This window comes from Thamnophis sirtalis, unplaced genomic scaffold, assembly GCF_051295495.1.
Source record: "Thamnophis sirtalis isolate CommonGarterSnake01/CBP01778 unplaced genomic scaffold, rThaSir2_p1.2 scaffold_3, whole genome shotgun sequence".
Classification (NCBI taxonomy): domain Eukaryota; kingdom Metazoa; phylum Chordata; class Lepidosauria; order Squamata; family Natricidae; genus Thamnophis; species Thamnophis sirtalis.
This window is the reverse complement of record NW_028261383.1, coordinates 75,381,799-75,395,759: the sequence shown is the minus strand read 5'-3', so window position 1 is coordinate 75,395,759 and position 13,961 is coordinate 75,381,799. Positions and strand designations below refer to the sequence as shown.

Genomic DNA, 13,961 nt, shown 5'->3' with positions numbered 1-13,961 from the left:
AGGTTTACCATTCCCATTTTGCTCCTTTAACACAAAGGCAAAAAAGAGCCGGGTTTTTTTGTGTCCCTATTTTCTTAGGCACACTAGTGGACTGCATGCCTTGCGCCTCTGAAGCAAAAAAATTCTTACCTGCCCGAGTGAGAGTCTTGTAAATGGGACACAGATACATCCCTGTGGTCGGAGCCTTGCGGTTGGGGATAGGGACTAACCAAAGGACAGCCATCTCTGTGTAGAGTTCCTTAGGCTTGGATTCCATTAGCTCAAATAATATAGGGTCCCATCGAGCCCCTTCTAGAAATAAGCCATGGATGTAACATCCCATCTCAGGACGCTCAGTGAGTTCACTCACAGATTCACTCAGTACCTTAATTGGGAAGGAAGAAATTGTATTGTAATTTATATTTTTAACACCTGCATTTTGAGTGATATGTGAATAGGTTCTTTGAGGTAGTTTTTGATAGTATCACTGACCTTGAAGTCAAAAGAGATGGTGTCTATAGATATCACGGACTTTCTAGCAAAGTTCTGTAATGTTCCTGTTAGAAAAGCTTGTGGGAAGAAGAAGCCGCTGATCCAGAAAACTGGTGGAATTCCTTTAGCAATCCATTTATGCAAGAAGTCAATGCGAAGAAGCAGGTCATTCACCCAGGAGGCTAAGGGCTTCAGAGACGGATATGCCTATGGCAGGACAAAAGGCAAAGCACTTTTTCAATAAACTGACCTTTAAGCAAGTGTGTTTCTCTCTCAATAGTTGAATATTTGCGGTTATGAGACAAGCAATAAAAATAACTCTGGAAGTGACATTTATCAAGATTGTTCTGCCTTGGTTTGTGCATGATATATAGTTTGATTTTGTGTGCCTTTAAAATATCCGATCAGCCACCACAGCTGGAAACTGGAATGAGAGCATTTTTATAGGATGACTTCATGAATACAGAAATTGCTGTACCTATGAAAACACTGCTTAGTATTTACCTTACTCTTCCACATCTCTGGGACAATGTTGTTGTACAGGCTGTTGGACATCAACTCCAGCTGGGAAGACATTACTACTAAGCCTTTAAGAGCTTTGAGCAGATCTTTTAGACTCTGTGCAATTACTTGTAGCAAACGGTTGTATCTGTTCAAAAGCAAGATAATTTCAAAGCAAATTATCTATTAATGTTAACTCCCAATGTACTTCATTGAAATTCTATGCATTTTCACATTCTTTTAAGATTCTCTGAACTTTTGTATAACTGTCACAGAATCAGAGCTATATGTGGGTAGGACACACAATAATCTCTGACAGCATTCAGTTGCAAATATATGCAGCTGTCCAGAGAAGCCAAATGGGTAGAAAACAAGTTTCAATCTATAGGTTCAGTTTCAGTTAACTACAGTACTGTGGTGCTTCCTAAGAGTTATATATTAGGGGAATATCGGGTCTCAGATCAGACTGTGTTGATATATGACTACAAAAAATAATTCCTCCATACTATGGATCAATTCATAAAAATAGTCTGATTTCGGAAACCGTTCCAATTTATACTGCAATTTTCACCATCATCACCATTTTTCTACTATCTCAGATAACTGCTCAGTGAATATTTTGTGTAGGCAACATGAAAGGATTTTTTATTTCTTGAGCATTGAGTTCCATGACATGGGAACCAGAGGGAGCATCAGGCATAGCAACAGCAGCTCTACTACTTTTCCATATGCCTGGAGACTCAAAAGATGGAACCATGTTTTTTTCATTCTGAGCAAAGCAGAGAAAGTCTGCAGAGGGCACCAGTCAGAAATGGTGTAAAGAGTCATGTGTGCTCCATCACTGGAGGTTTTCAAGAAAAGATTAGACAACCATTTATACAGGATGGTATAAGGCCATGATGGTAAACCTATGGCACGTGTGCCACAGGTGGCACACAGAGCCCTGTCTGGGCACGTTTCCAGCCTCCGTAGGGCCTCTGGAGCCCGGGGGAGGCCATTTTCGCCCTCCCAGCCGCTCAAAGCCTCCTGAGCCTGGGGAGGGCAAAAACAACCCCTCCTCATCGTGGTGCAGGAGGTCAAGTAGGCCACACTCAATATGGCCACGCCCACCGGGCAGAGAACTGGTTGCTAAATTGCATTATGGGTGGGCACACACATGCTCAATTTCGGCACACGAGGAACAAAAGATTAGCCATCACTGGTATAAGGACTCCTGCTGTGGACTAGAAGACCTTGGAAGACGTTTCCAGCCCGATGATTCTATGATTCTTCTAGTAGTGTTAATTGACAATTTTATCCAAATACAGAAAGCTCAATGAATGCATGGACTGTACCTGATCACCTCCTGTGTCAGAACAGTGTTCATAGATTCCTCATACAACACAGGATATCTCAACAACACTTCGTGCAAGTCAATGGGCTGAGGTACTTTCTGCAATATGTCATTTGAGGTCTCCTCTACAATCTAGACAACAGACAAAATTGTGGCAGAAAATGTCAGAGGAATCTCAGGGTTGGAAGGAAATGAGATTATCTAGATTACATTCAGAATTGCAACTGTGCTTTAGGGTCATATAACCTATCCCTCTTTTTCTTCCTTCAGTAGCAATGAGTTGATTTCTAGAATTTCAACCTAGAATTTGTATAGGTTTCTTAAAACATGGGATCCTACGACCAGGGGCTGCATTTCAAAGAAACAATAAATATTGACCACTAAAAAATTATGCAAGTCATGTTGAATAATTTCATTGCATAATTCTTCAGTCATGTCCAACAGCTGTTCCTGTCATACACCTCAGCTATCTGTCACTGGAAGCAGCGCTTTGCTTAAACTCTGGCTTCTGACACTACTCCGCATGTATGGCCTCTTACTTGTCAGTCCTCTCTTCCCAGCCTTACAAAACAAGTTTACAAACCTCCTCCCTGCTTTGTCCTCCTGCAGCTGAAGTCTTTGGCTGAAGCTGGATAATTGCAGCAAGCAGTGCGTAGGTCTCGTTCTGAGCAAAGGTGATGTTGGCATTGTCATGCAATCCAAAGATTTCTGGCATATCATTAAGGGGAAGGGTCTTGATGTACTGGATGTATCCCTTGGGGAAGGGGATGGAAGCAAGTCAAGATGGAAGGAGAAGAATGAATATTTTAAATAGACAAGGCGGAAAAGAAATAAGCTGCTCAGTGAGTGTGAGACCGTGGGTTTCTGGCACAGCTAATCAACCAAGATACGCACCTGAATGTGACATGAGGACTCATGGTTAGGTTGGTCACCCTAGTTTTTAATTAAAATTTATACATTGGAAAGATGCATAACAACCATTTGGAAGCTTGGACAGACCAAAATCTTTCCGAACCTATAATTCAAACTATGTAGACTTAAAAGAACAAACTTAATTTTCTGCATAGTATTATAAAAAAGCTTTGCTCCAATTCAGCTGGACTCCTAGGATTTTTACAAACATCCATATAGATTCCCTTGGCAACCACATGGAAGGGGATTCTCTGTTATTTATTTATGGAACAAATAAGTTGCCCATCTCGCCTAGATTTCCAAGTGGGGAAGTCTGTGGGTTTGTTTGTTTTTTTACTTCCAATCACCCCTTCAGTTCTAGGATTTCTCAGTAATTTCCTGTTCTATTATTGGGATCTGATTCTCTTTAGTAATTTGGGCTTAGACAAGGTCAGTTTGTCTATTTTTTTTCTTTAACTTACATTGAGGTCATAAGAGGTATTTATCTGCTTGTAGATTCCAGATTCAGAGTAAGAAAACTCTGCATTTAGAACACTTGGATTATAGAAATCTTCCAGAATGTTCATAATGCAGCGTCTGTCCCAATCATCCGTCACTCTGCCTCCGTAATTAATTTCACCAGCAGTGTACTTCAAAACCTGCAAAGCACCAGAGCAGAGAAAGCATTGATTGTAGTTATAGCCAATATTTTCAAACAAAAACCTCACCAGTTAACAATAAAATTCAATATACAGAAAATCAAAGACCCTTTTCCTAGGCAGGTCTTACCAGACAGATTTTCTATATTTTGGGGGAAAAAATACTATTTACGAAGTTAAAGCATCATCATACACATATGTGCAGGTCAACTTTGCTGCACATTTCATCTACCTAGGACCTCTTCCAAAAAGGAAAATATGCCAGCCAGATTCCCACAATAGTTGAAAACTCAGAAGTCTCTTGCAGCGCCCGATCGATTTGCTCAAATCACAATCAAATATCTCAAACGCTACTCTACCTCCGTGTTATAAAGCAGCTATTAGGCAGCCTGACTTTATATAATGTTGCTTAATAATCATTGTTTATTGCTATAGTCTACCTGAAAATTGCACATTTGGTTATAGCATTCATAATTATAATTATAGCTATTTCAAAGCCATCAACATTAAATTAAAGAGTTCTTGCATTTTCCAAGATCTAGTTCTCTAATCTCTGCTAAGGCTATCTGTGGTACTTCCCTGGTACAATGGTTGCAACATTTGCAGAAGTTTTTTTTTTTAAATACTACTTTTCTTAATTTCCCCAAGCTACCCATTTTATTGCACTATTTTATTTATTTGTTTATTTTTTTTACAAATTCACTGAGGCACTATTTAATCATTTTTGCTATCTCTTGAGGTAGAAAGAAAAGCATTATTCCATTAGGTAGGGAATAGCACCTGCATTCCGGATACAATTTTATTGCACCATTTCTTGATTTTATTAGCCTGAAGTGCTACAAACCAAACATCTTAAGTAAGACAAATAAAAAAATAATATATAGCTAAACAAGTTATGTTTCTGCAAAAGATCCAGCTGGATTCGGAAATAGGACAAACCTCTCGCTTCATAAATTCTCAGGCTTCTGCTTCATTCCACCCTTTGCAAGACTAGGGAGCCTACCTTGTAAGGGATTTCTTCATATTCATCCAGAAACATTTTCAGCTGGCTGATGCAAATGCGCAGATCTCCATCGGTGAACTCATACGGAATATTGAAACCCAGTGGGCCAAACTTTCTCCTTTCTAGTGCATTGCCATGGAACAGGCAAAGAGAAAGGAGCAAGGATTTGAATTCGCTAACCTGCAAAACACAACATCTCTTGTCATTCTAAAAGGCCACAACTAAAATGTTATGGTGCATGCATATGAACGTTTAGGTTGGGGGTTTTTTTTTTAGTGCCTATTTCAGATTTTGTAGAATGAAAGGGTGAATGCCTTTTTCTGAACTCCATTCCAACCAAAGGAATATACTTCCATGAGGATAAACTGTTGACAAAGGAGAAATAGGGAAATAATAATAGGGAAAGGTTCGAATGAGAACAGGACCAAGAATTCCTCTGTATTCTATGTATTACTTCCACAACAGCAGATGCAAGGAACACTGAATCTGTTCTGAGCAATAGCAATAGCAATAGCAGTTAGACTTATATACCGCTTCATAGGGCTTTCAGCCCTCTCTAAGCGGTTTACAGAGTCAGCATATCGCCCCCACAGTCTGGGTCCTCATTTCACCCACCTCGGAAGGATGGAAGGCTGAGTCAACCCTGAGCCAGTGAGATTAGAACCACTGAACTGCAGATAACAGTCAGCTGAAGTGGCCTGCAGTACTGCACCCTAACCACTGCGCCACCTCGGCTCAAACCAAAGTTGTGAAAGGAAGAGAGCACTAAGGGGGCTTTTTTGGGAGGGGAGGAGTAGTCTAGGAGTAGGGAAGGGTAGGATTCCTTACTTTGATGCAGGAGTTCAAGAAGTCATTGCTCAGGCTACTGTAAGACTTCAGCAGGTTAGCTTTAACTCCTCGAGGGGGCTCAATGGTCATCTTGGATCCATTCTGGAGGATGGACACTGGAAACTTGTTACTTGGCAAACTGGTCAACCAAAGTCGGAAATCTCGGTGTACCTGAACCAGAAAAATGGATGCAGGACATCAGTAACCTGAAACCAAACTTTTAGAAAGTAATTTTTCTACTGGAATCCAGTTTCTCTCTCATCAGAAAAAGCCCTTGTTGAACAGACATACAGAAATGTTTCTCTTTGGTGGGGAATAAAATAAGATATTCATCCTAAAGAATTTCTCCTATTTTAGAAAGCATGGAAAGGTCTAAAAATAGATTGGAATAGTTTTCCTAGCCTTCTAGGGCAGGGGTGTCAAACTTAAGGCCTGGGGGGCAGATACTGCCCATGGGGTATTTAGAACTGGTCTGTGGGACCACCATGGAAACAGTGAAGGACTGGGCTGTGGTGCTTCTGCCTGTGAAAATGCATTTGGGAGCCCCTTTTCACAGGGAGAGTGATTGGGCCACCACAAGCGCCCCCAACATGACTGACATTGAGCTGGCCATGCCCACCCTGGGCCCCGAGTTCAAACACAACTCTGTTGCAGCCCTCAATGAAATTGAGTTTGATACCCCTGTTCTAGGATAGGTTTGGATATATTTTATTTTCTTACTGAAAATATACATTGGGTTAGCAACCAATGATTGAAGAAGAATATTTACTAACACTGTCCAACCTTTGGAAGAAAACAGTTTTTATTCTAGGAACAAGAAATGTAAATTCAGAGTTTCTGTGCCTAGGTCAGCAATAAGCAATCTTTCTACACTAGGCAAACACGCAGAGATAATAGAGTAGAAATTTCTGTTTCTTTCTTGGTAATAACGTCAGTTTAAATTGTCAAAATCTTTGAAACTTCTCTTATCCCTGCAAAAAAGCTGTTACAAATTTTGACATCAAATTAAAGTATGGGGGAGGACAGCAGTGAGCACAGGTATCTGCAGCCCTCCCCCTCCAGCCTTGAAGTGCGGGGCACAATCTTCCCAAATGAGGGGAAACTCATTTTCAATGCTGAAATATTAAAGAGAGACAGTTTAAGTCCATATGCATCTCACCTTATCAGGGTTAATGCCTTCAATGAGTCTCTCCAAAGAAGGCATCCAGCTTGGAGCCAAGTGGCAATTTTGAAAGAAGATCCACTTCCCACGTTCCATTGCACTGCGCATCATGGCTTCTGCTCGCGGTCCCTAAATAACAGAGATTGACATCTGAACAAAGCACACGGCTTCCCGCCTTACACACCGTGACTTGTTCTTCACCATTGGAAGGATAAACGCATTCCTCCCACCTCAATTCTTTACTATGTTAAGTACAGTTTACTTTTTCCTTTTTCCTTTTTCCTGATTTAATATGAACATAAAAAGAATAAAAACAAAATCAATGACACAGAATATTACATCATCAGGTACAATTCAGGGGGCATGCTAATTCTCCACATCTATGACTAGGAGAAGAAAATTCAACAAGAGGGGCTTTTTAGCTTTCAAAGATTTTGTGCAGTTACATTTATTAGAAACGGGGGAGAAGCATAAAGTGTTGGCTAAAGGAAACTAAAATAGTTTTAGTCCAGGCACTAAATAGAACTGAAACCTACCAGTGCACAGTGTGGTGTTTTATACTAGATAGAAAAGATTTTTGGTGCCCAAAATCATTTCAGAATAATAACAACAAACTATCCTCTGTATTCTAAATTAAGCTGTGGTATCAGAGAATGATTAGCTATACATCAAGTTATTTTTGGAGAATGTATCAAATTGGCCTGAACTACAGCAAAAGTACAGGCGTTCCTTGACTTACGACAATTCATTTAGTAAGTGTTCGAGGTTACAGCGGCACTGAAAAAAGGTGCCTTGTGACCGTTTTTCACACTTATCCCCAATGGTCATGTGATTAAAATTCAGACACTTGCAACTGATGCATATTTGTGAGGGTTGCAGTGTCCTGGGGTCATGTGATCCTCTTTTAAGACCTTCCGACAAGCAAAGTCAATTGAACAATTGTGTGACCAACTTAACACCTGCAATGGTTCACTTGACAACTTTGTGTAAAGTGGTGTAGGGCAGTAGTCTCCAACCTTGGCAACTTTAAGACTTGTGGACTTCAACTCCCAGAGTTCCTCAGCCAGCAAAGCCGGCTGAGGAACTCTGGGAGTTGAAGTCCACAGGTCTTAAAGTTGCCAAGGTTGGAGACCACTGGTGTAGGGTTTCCTGCCTAAGCAAGAGGTTGGACTAGAAGACCTCCAAGGTCCCTTCCAACTCTGTTATTTTATTCTATTCTAGAATATTCTAACTGTGTCAGGAAAGGTCATGAAATAGGACAACATTCGCTTAACAACAGAAATGTTGGGCTCAACTGCGGTCATAAGTTGAGGACTACCTATAAAAAGTCAGTACATAATGCTCTTGAATGCTGGGGAAAGAAATGGATTCAAACATCACTTGGCCCAGAGTCTCTTTGACACCTGAAGAATCACAAGGGCCTCTGAGCCTGCCTGGAGCTTATATGCCAGTTAGAAACAGGATTGTGGCAGGAGTATATTTTATACAGCCTTTCAGAGGATGAACGTAACACGGTCTGGACCTGTAAGTTTGCTTGAAAGGGTAAGCGCTTCTGTGCGAGCTCTTACTTGTCCCTGTCCAAGAGAAATTGCTGAGAGTTTCTTGGAAAACTTCATTTCTTCAGCAAATTTATACAGATCGGCAGCTGGGTCTGTGCCTGGAGAGAGGACGAATATCAACGGGGTGGTAGAAGTAGACTCCTTAAAGACCACTGAAAGGTTTGCAGTCTGAAATATATAAAAAAGAGTTCTTTGTTTACTGTTATTGCCTAGAACAGTGAAGGCTAACCTTTTGGCCATCGCGTGCCAAAAGCAGGGGGAGTGCAGGGGGTTGTGTGTGGGTGTGCCCACACCCATAATTCTATGTGTGTGACACCCCCTCCCGTTCTTGTGCATGCGCCCCACACCCTCCCCCCGCTTTTGGCACGCGATGGACCCATTTTTCACCCTCCCCAGGCTCCAGAGGCTTTCTAGCAGCCTGGAGAGGGCGAAAATGCCCCCGCCTCCTTGGAGGCCCTCTGGAGACTTCACTGAAGCTTCCAGAGGGCGAAAAAATGGCCAAAAACGAAGGCCAAAGTCAGCTGCCCAGTGCACGCTGGAGCTGACAAGGCAACACCTCACATGCCCTAACAAATGGCTCCACATGCCACCTCTGGCACATGTGCCATAGGTTCACCATCATGGGCTTAGAATTTCTTCCTGTGCTTTCATCTATTGGGAGGAGGAAGGTTGGGCAAGGAAAGAGAGACACAGGACCAGAACAGGAGGCCAAAGTCTTGTCAACCAAAATTTCTGTCACCTCTGCTGTTCAGCCTCTGTGTATGTGATTAAGCACGATTGGCTACCTGTGGTTCAATAAAGCTCTGTCCCAAGTTAGCAGCCACAAAGTCCTGCATCGCATTGGTGACTTTGTCCCCCCGCAGACAGCGCAGGACTAACAGTTTTTGAAAAGAATCCAGCTTGGTGTCCCATATGCCTGGCAGAGGCTCCCTGCAAAAAATAGAAGGGCTTACGTTAGGTCTAGACTAAAGACATCCAGTTGACCACTGCATGACATTTCTCAAGTGCTTTTCTGAACATAATTACTATCGTAAATGGATTTTAATTAAGAATAACCACCGCATACACAGCTACGTGCTGGCCCAGTATGGCTGATCTCAGAAAGTTTAGCAGGATCAGACCTGATTACGGGACTGTCAGGGAATCTTGCTTGGTAGATTAGATTGGAAAATTGAAATTCTACTCTGGGAGACATGGTAATAAAACACATTTATACTACTGTCAGAAAAACCCGTAACTATGTTCTTGAAGTTAACAGAACTCACACTTGACTCAAAGGGTGCCCTAGTTTGAACTAGTGTTAAACGATAGCATTACTGGGAAATGTAGCAAATCTGAAGATTGAAAGTAAAATTACCTGTGAGGTTCAGCACTGTCAAAAATTGTGCGAAACCCAGACAGGTTTGCCACAAAGTCATCTGCAAATGAGGAGAAATTGTGCAAGTTGGTTAAGGCCAGGATATCATTCCATGCTCTTTCATATAGCCAGGCCGGAGCTGGATTATCTCGCATGATCTTTATAGTGCCGCCAGAAATAAGGTAACGCCATTCCTCCTGTGCATTGAAATTAGAAAAAGATATAGAGGGTTGTCTGTGTGTGAAGGTTTGTCGTGAGTGACAATTATTTATTACACTCATTTTTGGTTCACTTCTGTAGCATAAATATATGGATATGTTCTCTTTTTGAGCCTATAAATCTAAACATTTGCAAAACTTTTTATAGAGCACATTCAGTGGTGGGATTCAGCCAGTTCGCACCTATTCAAGAGAACCGGTTGTTAATTTTCTAAGCAGTTCGGAGAACCGGTTGTTGGAAGAAATCTTATTTTGGTTTTTTTGCACTTTACAGGGCTAATCATGTAAGGGAAAGAAACATTCTGGTGTTGTTTCTAGCCTAATCTGTATTGCCCTGCTTACAGAAACTGCCTCTCCCGTTAACCTTTATTACATTGTAAGAGCTAAGGCGAAGCGCCCATTGATGTGAGTGACATTGGAGTTGGCCACGCCCACCCAGACACGTGACCACCAAGGCCGCCTACCCAGCTGGTCATTAGGGCAGAGAACCGATTGTTACATTATTTGAATCCCACCACTGGGCACATTATACTCTGTGTGATTAGTAGAAATTATTACTTCTTGACCAGTTATTAATGCATATACACATTCCTTCCATTGTAGCCAGAAATTAGATTAAAGACTTAGTTCATGGTAGCTGGGCTCAAGCTCAGAATGCCATTTGTAAAGGAGATCTCTCTTATTTTCTCACTAATATTCTTCCAGAAGGTTCCAGTTTATAATCTGATTTACTATTTATATTAACTGATGTTTTCCCTGTGTTAACCATGTTAGACCGCCCATTCTTTTGTTCAGATGCATTTTACAGCCATCTATAAGCCCTTAACAGAAGATGTCATTATTCTTACCATGTCTATTTTGCCTTCATTCATCATGATCCGGATGCACACCAGGAATGCAAACATGAGCTTATGTTTCTCAAAGAGGCTGCGACAAACATTGCTGTAGAGGCTAAAGGTGAGGTACTTATTGATATTTGCAATCCGCTTCTTCAGCGTATCTGAAAGCAGTAATTCACAAAAGAATGCAGAAAATGATGCAGACTTAAAGCAAAAAATCTTAGAGGTGATTATTATCCAAAAATGGTCCATGCAAGCAACAGTGTTCTTTGAAGTTTTGCCTCATCCTTATGGCCATGCACAAACTCTTTATGAGAAAAACTCATACTGCTGAAGATGCCAAACTTTTTAAAATAATCCATTCATCTGGAATTTTAATCATAAGGGTAGTTTTTTAGAACAGTGAGGGGAAAAATAGCATGTGAACACACCCCGGATACACCCATGTCGACATACATAGTACACATATTGCAGACTGAATGCAGCTACCATCATTGCTTCTGATAGCTTAATATTTGTAATATTTCAATGGAGGCAGAAGAGCGAACAGACATACAGCGCGTTCAGAAAGTATTCAGAACACATTCACTTTTGTGACTTTGGTTATGCTGCAGCCTATTCTACAGTTGATGAAATTAATTTTTTCTCATTAGTCTACACTCAGTACCTCGCAGTGACAAAGTGAAAACAGAATTTTTGAAATGTCTGTAAACGTATTAAAAAGAAAAAACCTGAAACATCACGTTGGCGTAAGTATTCAGACCCTTCACTCAGTACTTTGTTGAAGTATCTGTGGCAGCAATTACAACTTCTAGTCTTTCTGCATATGACATAACAAGCTTTGTACATCTGGATTAGGGGATTTTCTGTCATTCTTCCTTGCAAATCCTCTCAAGCTCAGTCAGGCTGGATGGCAACCGTTGGTGGACAGCCATTTTCAGGTCCCTCTAGAAATGTACAATAGGGTTCAAGTCAGGGCTCTGACTGGGCCCCTCTACAACATTGGCTGTGTGCTTTGTTGTCATGTTGGAAAGTGAACCTTCAGCCCTGAGTTTCTGAGCTGAGGTCCTGAGCTCTGTGGAACAGGTTTTTGCTGAGGATATCCCTGTATTTGGCTGCATTCAGTTTTTTCTCAACCCTGACCAGTCTCCCAGTCCCTATGGGGATGCCATAGCAGGATGCTGCCACCACCATGCTTCACTGTTGAGATGGTGTTGGGCAGGGTCTGTTTTCCTCCAGACGTAACATTTAGAATTGAGGCCAAACAGTTTAATCTTAGTTTCATCAGACCAGAGAATCTTATTCCTCACAGAGTCCTTCAAGGGGCTTTTTTGCAAACTTCAAGTGGGCTTTCATGTGATTTGCACTGAGTAGAGGATTTCATCTAGGCACTCTAGCCATAAATCCCAGATCAATGGAGGGCTGCAGTGATGGTTGCCCTTCTGGAACTCTGTCTCATCTCCACACAGGATCTCTGGAGCTCAGTCAGAGTGACCTTTGGGTTCATGGTCATCTCTCTTACTAAGGCCCTTCTCCTCTGATTACTCAGTTTGACTGGGCAACCAGCTCTTGGAAGGGTCCTGGTTATGCCAAACGTCTTCCATTTGAGAATTATAGAGGCCACTATGCTCTTGGGAACCTTTAGCACAGCAGAAATTTTATAGTAACCTTCTCCAGATCTGTGCATTCTAATAATCCCGTCTCTGAGCTCTGCAGGCAGTTCCTTTGACCTCACTGCTTTTACTCTGCTACAGTATCCATTGTCAACTGTGAGGCCTTCTATAGAGAAGTGTTGCCATTCCAAATCATATCCAATCAATTTAATTTACCACAGGTGGATGCTAAACAAGGTGTAGAAACATGCCAACAATGATCAAAAGGGAAGCATCAGAGCTACATTTCACGTCTTTGTTGCCAAGAGTTTGAATACTTATGCTAATGTGATATTTCAGTTTTTTATTTTTAATAAATTTACAGACATTTATAAAATACTGTTTTTGCTTTGCCATTGTGGGGTACTGAGTATAGATTATTGAGAAGAAGAAGAAAGAATTTCAGCAACTGTAGAATCAGGCTGCAGCATAACAAAATTGTCAAAATGCAGGGGGAGGGGTGAATACTTTCTGAATGTATTGTATATGAATATTCAGTCCCTTATGTAATGCATAAATTGCCATTCAGACCATGAAGAGACCTACACTGTTCTGGGTGGGAAAGGATAGATATTATATACAAGTAAGTCATTTAAAATACCTGCTCTCTCCGAGTTTGCAATTCCTGTTAGAAATATATTGAGGAACCACTCCAACGAATATTGGTACATGGGATCAACATTGGACAGGTCTGAGACACAGAAGAAAAGGATCTGGGTGCGCACAGCCACAGGGACATACTCCAGCCGAGTGATATCAATATCTTTCTCGGTCTGCTCAGCTGCCTTTACTTTGGCCTGTGGGAGATTGAAAGACAAACGGAAATGCAAATATATCTTAAGTCAAAAGAAACAAGTGATTTGAGAGGGGAGCCTAAATAAGCACCTGAATTTCTCCTGCTTTTAATTTGGATGCTTCCAAAACTTTGATGAGCTCCAGGTCATCCACAGGGTTCCCCTCGGAAGAGCTCAGACGGTACAGAATTTGGTCTTCAATTTCCTTCAGTTCCTGTTGCATCTTGGCATTGCTGACAATCAGCTGGTTCTTAGCTTCTTCTAAGTCAGGCCGTTCTTCAGCTACCACCTGGCCTAGCAACTGGTCCTCTAAGCCACTGTAATTAAGTAAGCAAGCAAGTAAGCAGAGCAGTCAAAGAATACAATGAAAATTAAAAAAAAATAGTTATCCATTAATGACGGCAACAGTTTGATTCGATATTTAATATAGGAGAGAGTAATTTGCCATTACCTGGGAGATAGGGTGAAGTTAATCAGGGTAAGCTTTGTTGATAACTCTGGAGTGTAATGGGGATTAGGAAGGTTGGTAGTGATGTACAAGTTGAAATCATCATGATATGGAATCACTGTGTCTCCCAGCTTCAATACTATGCTGCCCTGCAGTTTATAAGTCTATATAAACAGGGAAACATGAAAACATTTCAGGGAAACATGAAAAAGAGAGGTGGTGATGCAGGAGCAATAATACAATTTT

General features: G+C 41.3%; 1 protein-coding gene across 1 annotated transcript in view; it reads right to left on the bottom strand.

The window, feature by feature from the left end:
• The window catches only part of DNAH1 (dynein axonemal heavy chain 1), a 179,468-nt gene that overhangs the window by 4,688 nt on the left and 160,819 nt on the right, over positions 1-13,961 (bottom strand). Inside the window, exons 63-78 of the mRNA XM_087709198.1 lie at positions 13,719-13,879; positions 13,359-13,584; positions 13,075-13,270; positions 10,831-10,982; positions 9,765-9,961; positions 9,193-9,337; positions 8,417-8,575; positions 6,846-6,977; positions 5,687-5,857; positions 4,859-5,038; positions 3,679-3,855; positions 2,889-3,059; positions 2,307-2,437; positions 976-1,120; positions 472-678; positions 130-364 (exon numbers count right to left, since the gene is read on the bottom strand). Of these exons, the coding sequence (XP_087565324.1) occupies positions 130-364; positions 472-678; positions 976-1,120; positions 2,307-2,437; positions 2,889-3,059; positions 3,679-3,855; positions 4,859-5,038; positions 5,687-5,857; positions 6,846-6,977; positions 8,417-8,575; positions 9,193-9,337; positions 9,765-9,961; positions 10,831-10,982; positions 13,075-13,270; positions 13,359-13,584; positions 13,719-13,879 (2,785 nt within the window). The remainder of the gene's footprint in view (positions 1-129; positions 365-471; positions 679-975; positions 1,121-2,306; positions 2,438-2,888; positions 3,060-3,678; positions 3,856-4,858; positions 5,039-5,686; positions 5,858-6,845; positions 6,978-8,416; positions 8,576-9,192; positions 9,338-9,764; positions 9,962-10,830; positions 10,983-13,074; positions 13,271-13,358; positions 13,585-13,718; positions 13,880-13,961) is intronic.